General features: G+C 33.0%; 2 protein-coding genes across 2 annotated transcripts; one reads left to right on the forward strand and one right to left on the reverse strand.

The window, feature by feature from the left end:
* Positions 1-3: 3 nt before the first annotated feature.
* LOC9298470 (putative peroxisomal acyl-coenzyme A oxidase 1.2) lies at positions 4-1,819 on the reverse strand (the record flags this gene model as incomplete). Its single annotated transcript, XM_002862347.2, has 7 exons — positions 1,491-1,819; positions 1,242-1,412; positions 953-1,162; positions 781-868; positions 537-699; positions 243-441; positions 4-102 (listed from the first exon to the last, which is right to left on the reverse strand). Coding segments are annotated over exons 1-7 (1,068 nt in total), but the record flags the coding sequence as incomplete, so codon positions are not given.
* Positions 1,820-4,801: 2,982 nt separating this feature from the next.
* LOC9298469 (putative dual specificity protein phosphatase DSP8) lies at positions 4,802-5,953 on the forward strand (the record flags this gene model as incomplete). Its single annotated transcript, XM_002862346.2, has 3 exons — positions 4,802-5,494; positions 5,703-5,825; positions 5,911-5,953. Coding segments are annotated over exons 1-3 (406 nt in total), but the record flags the coding sequence as incomplete, so codon positions are not given.
* Between the last annotated feature and the right edge of the window lie 6 nt (positions 5,954-5,959).

Genomic DNA, 5,959 nt, shown 5'->3' on the forward strand with positions numbered 1-5,959 from the left:
ATCGGTGTAGAGCCATTTCAGCCACTCCCCTACAAATCGAAATGCATATGCAGATGCTAGCAGAGGAAACAATCTGTTCTGCTGTGTTTTATAATCAATCACCTGCCATTTATAACAACGTCAATATGTTTTCTCTATGGTCATGACCATCCTCCATCTAGAGATTGGATTCTTACTTAAATAAGTTATAGAAAACATTTTTGTCCCATAGTTATAATGAATAGTGGGATTTACAGGAGTACCTGTGTCTCAATTCCACCATCCTGTGAGCCAAACTGCCTTCGAACAGCACTGTACCTTGTAGCAATGCAGACCGCCCGAGCCAGCGCGGTGGAAGCATTTGACACAATAGACTGTCTCACATACACCATAGTACCATACACCAATTGCCTTGGAACATCTGATGCTACATATTTTCCTTCTCTTGTAACTTTTGACAGTCTATAAATAGAAAAATATTGAACCATAAATCGGTTTCTTTTTAGGATATATATGAGTATATGGCTTATTCACATTAAAGGCCAAAGAGAGAGGACCTCATGAGCATTTGATCTCTAGGAATACGAAAATGATCAAACATAAGAAAACCATTGTCCATTGAGTTATATGCCCCGTTTCCAAACTTCATTCCGATATCACCAACGGTTATACCTGGAAGCGGAGAATGATCATCCAAACTACGCAGCTGCACGATGAATCCTGAAAAAAGAGAAAGATCTTATTAATCAATACTACTGATGATTATATACAAAAAAATTGAATAAGAAATTCTTTCCTTACCATGGACACCATGGTCTTTGCCATTGGTTATTAGACGAGCATAAACAACAGCATGAGTAGAAACTTTTCCTAGTCCACCAGGCCACCACTATATATTTCAAACAAAACAAAATTAAGACACAACTTAAAGACTCATAGTTCAACGAGATAATGATCTATCTCTTCCCCATACTTTAGATGATGTCTGAGTTGGACTGTGAATGATAAACTGGTCTGTCTTTGGATCGAAAGTGGCGGTTGTCTCAAGTCCTTGAACATTAGAGCCATGACCAAGCTCAGTTTGAGCATAACATCCAATTATCTGCATCTTATTAGCTAGAGACAACCACTTGTGTTGCTGTTCTTCTGTGCCTTGTCCTTTAAGTGCAGGCACAAACATTCCCTATATCCACCACAAAACCATTTCACCATCAAAAGTTTCATAAATCACCCAAAAAGAAATAGAAAATTTTGTGTAATACCCAATGCAGATCCAAGAAGCCTGGTTGATCCATGAAAGATCTTAATTTGATTCCTTCCTCATCAGAGAGACGAAGCTCGTTAATCATCTTCCAAGCGTGAACACTTTTTCTCAACGTGTTCTTGAATAACTCTTTCCTTCTCATTACTGCTCTTTTGCTTTTCTCAAAGATCTAACATGACAAAAATGCAAAAATTCACATTCACCGGAAAAACAGAGAAAACGATTAAGGAGGTAGGAAAAAATTTACCGGATCATTGGCGACGAGGCGAGAAATGCGATTTGAAACGTCGAAAGCGTGGCGGGAACCGGCCCAGACGATCTTCATATCGTCGACGTTGAACTCAGCTTTGTTCCTCTCATCAGCAAGGTGATCAACTCTCTCCATTATTCCCTCTATTGTTTCAGATTCTCGAGTGTGTGAAAAAAATGGATAAATCAAAGAGAAGCCACTAAAAAGCTCCTACCTTTGGCGATTCAACAAGAGAGAAATCGATACATAAAAACAGAGGATTTTTTGCTATTTTTAGGATTAGAAGTTAGAACAGAATGAGAGATTACTGATGTAATAAAGGTAAAAAAAAATTGGTTATAGAAAGTTCAAGTATTTATCATTTATATCGGATTCTAAAGAAACACGTTACATTTTTTTATGATAAAGATTTTGGATAAAAAAAATCATCTACATATTTGCCATTACTACACTCTCATGGGCTGGGCTGGGCTGGGCATATTTTGCTCAGCTACTTTTGAGTTTTTGTTGACACTTTTTCTTTTTTGTTGGGTCAAAATGACTTCAAATCAGTCGATCCTAAATAGCCTATTTGTAAAAAAAATTTTACTCGAAATTCTTATTGAGGAGTAATTTTTTCCGACTTTAAAACATTAAAAACACAGATTACTTTTATTTCAAAAGTACGTTAAGTAATTTTTTTCTGAAAATTTATAAATTAATTTTCTTTGTAAAAACTTGAACCACATTCTTTTAATTAGGTGTCACAATCAATTAAAAATTCTGTAAACTAATTTTTTTTTTTAAACGACTGTAAACTAATTTTTTTTTTATCGGATTCGCTCACTCATAAAATAAGTCGGGACGGTTTTAGATCAACAGAACTGTAATTAAATCATGTTATAATTATGTATCCTTAGTTTAATGTTGATCCGCATCATCTAAAATCAAATTTTGTCAAAAGATTTGTTAAGAACTAGATGTTAACCCGCGGTACACCGCGGGTCTATATTTTTATTAAATAAAAAAATTGAATATTTTTTTTAAGATGATCTATAAATATATGCTACTGTATAGTACACCTTGGGACAATATTTTATAACTAATAATTAGAAATTTTAAATTGTATTTATTTTATTAATATTGTTTGTCTTGTTTTGTTTAGTGTTTAAGATTGTATAATTGTATTTAGATTGTTAATTCTAGGATTTTACCCGTAGTATATCATCTCATATTAATATCGACCAAAACCCGTCTCATCATATAACTCTGTCCCGTGAAATTAAACGTCATTTTGTCATTTTATTATAAAGTTCAAATATTTATAATACTTGAAACTTCATAAAAGTTTTAATATCAACCCAAACTTCATAATTATATTTTGATTGTTATATTTAGGATTTCACCCGTAGTATACCGTCTCGTATTAATATTTTTTATAAATATTTATAATATTTAAACTTCTTATAAATTCGTATAAAGTTCAAATATTTATAATAGTTGAAACTTCATAAAAGTTTTAATATCGACCCAAACTTCATAATTGTATTTTGATTGTTATATTTAGGATTTCACCCGTAGTATACTGTCATGTATTAATATATTTTATAAATATTTATAATATTTAAACTTCTTATAAATTCTTATAAAATTCAAATATTTATAATATTTGAAACTTCATAAAAGTTTTAATATTATACATATTTAAAACGTTTAATAAAGTTAAACTTTTTCTAAGTAAATTCATAAAATTATTATATAAATGTGATCAAATTACATATATATTTTGTTTTTAAAACATTCCTATTGTTGATCCTTGTTTAAGTAGTAAAAATGAGATCAAATCAAAAGAGGATTGCTATAAACTTCTACTTTCCTGCAAGAAAAAATAAACAAATTAAATTAAGAATTATATGGGTGAAATTAAATAAACAAATCAAATTAAATATTGTTACGATCTATTTTAAGTAATCTATATTTATGTCAATGAATAAAAATAAATTATTTGCTAAACTGAGTAGAAATTGATTTTCAAATTATTATTCTTTCCAAAATCTTAACTAAAGATTTGAGCATTAAACGTTTTTAAAATGTATTTATAGTAAGTGATTAATTTTTCCTAAAATTTTTATAACAGTTGTATAAAATTCAGTTAGTTGTTTAGGCAAATAATTAATGAATTAAGATCAACGTGATTATTGCTAATTGATCTGTTAAAAAGAAATGTTAGTGTTTTATGTAAAGTTAATATGAAAAGATTTAAAATGATTTTTGTGATTTTGTTTTGTTATTAGTTTGGATTTTAATCCAACCACTCTTTCTTTGAATTGTTTAAAAGATTGTATAGTAGAATTTAAAGGAACAATAGATGAGATAAGATATGTGATATTAATTAGTTTAGATTGTGAATATATTCGAAATCAATTAGAGAATAAAGTTATTAAGTTACGATTAATGTGGCAATTAGTTTAGGTAATAATAACAAACTGAATTCTGCGAATGGTAAATGCTAAGTATCCGGAGATGATTAATATGGAAATAGTATAAGAATATGTAGATGAATTAAAGACAACATGACTTCATTTATCAGTTTGAAATTAAGACAACATCCCTAAAATTGCTTATCCAAGATCCGAATAGACTAAAACCGGGTCAAACCCGGATCCAAAAGAATTAAAGCAAAAATGTACTATAAAAATGTATATGTAGATTTTTTTTTTTTGTCGTCTAGATTTATTATTAATTGCAAATTATGAGAACTGTTACATAGACGATTCTACAACTGACAATTCCTTCCGACCCTTACTAGATCCACGACAGACTACACTTCCTTCTTTCATAATCTTGATGAATACCTTCAATGATCCACGACCTGGCGACACTTCCTTCTCTGCGTAGAATCCTGGCGAACGGCTATAATTGTACATCGCTGGAGATCTCCTGCACACTTGCCTCCATTAATATGCAAATTTGTTAATAAATCGCAATATCTGGGACTCGAACCCCAGACCTCTTGGTGTAGAAGCATTAATCAACCCTTGGTCAACCAATGGGCCAAGGGGGCTTCCACAAATGTATATGTAGATTAAAGAAAGGATCTTATCCAAAAAAAAAAAAGGAGTTAAAGAAAGGATAATCCTAATGTTATCCGGGCCTTGTGCGACGCATGACTCTTTCTCCATAGATCGCAATTACACGTGTCAACAAAGCATTGACTTTCACCTAAAGCTTCTTATAAGAGGTGATACGCTTGTCAGTTTAGAAAACCCTCCTCTTTGAGACACTGAGATCTTCTTTTTTGGGTTCTCCTCTCTTTAAGAGAAACCTAAGGTTGAGTAGAGATTAGCCGAATCAATTCTCGATCCCCAAATTTCGAAACTTGTTCTTAGGGCTTTGCTCTCGATTCCTCTCTTCGATCGTTGGCGATTTGATTTCTATCTATCGGTGATCGGATTTTTTCAGAGTCTTCTCCGTCTCGTCGTTGCCGGCGTCTGATCGGATCATCGTTTTGTTCAGGCGAAATATGGTGGTGATTTCCCTGAAGATTTTGAATTCGAAATTTCTCAGATTGCTTCCGCTTGACTTTATCGCGATTTCGATTACGTGTAGACTTTCTTCTTGGCTTTGTCTTCGAATCCTATAATTAACCATTTAGGAGTTTTCGTTTTGTGTTTTGATGGTCTTGTGAATAATCGTGTCTGGTGTATATAAAGACTGGTGATTATTAGGGTTTGGGACGAGAGTAGATTGCTTTGGGATCTCTAGATCTTTGACTGAGGAATATGTATATCGAAGAACTGACAGAAAGGGAAGAGGAGGAGAAGGGGGAGAGATCGGTTGAGGATCACGTTGCTGATGGAGATAAGGCGATTTTGGTTAGCAGAGGAAACGTGATTGTGTTGACTACAAAGAGGGCACTCGTTGGTGTTGGTGCTCGTGCCTTGTTTTATCCTACTCTGATTTACAACGTTGTTAGGAATAAGCTCGAGACTGAGTTTCGCTGGTGGGATCGAGTTGCTGAGGTAAAATTTCATTGTTCTTTGAGCTGATTTGTGTCAATTCAATGAAAATTGATACATTGGTCATGTAGATTGCGCTGCTTTTGATGTTTTGGTCAAATCGTCTTCATTTCTTTGTTGAATCTCTTGTAGATACTCCTCTAAGTATGTTTTCTGGATTTGGTTCTGTGTCTTATGCTTATACTTCGCTCTCATAATTTTACTTCTACAGTTTATATTACTGGGAGCTGTTCCATTCCCATCTGATGTTCCACAGCTGAAAGAGCTCGGTGTTTGTGGAGTGATCACTCTGAATGAGCCATATGAAACTTTGGTTCCATCGTCTCTCTACAAAGTCTGTCTTTTCTCCATATTATAATCTGGCCATTCTGTCTTTTGGTTTCTTCCATATACTAACCTCATTTAATTTTCTATGGAAGTCTTACTGCATTGACCACCTGGTGATTGCCACAAGGGATTATTGTTTGC

This window comes from Arabidopsis lyrata (genome assembly GCF_000004255.2).
Source record: "Arabidopsis lyrata subsp. lyrata unplaced genomic scaffold ARALYscaffold_575, whole genome shotgun sequence".
Taxonomy (NCBI): Eukaryota; Viridiplantae; Streptophyta; class Magnoliopsida; order Brassicales; family Brassicaceae; genus Arabidopsis; species Arabidopsis lyrata.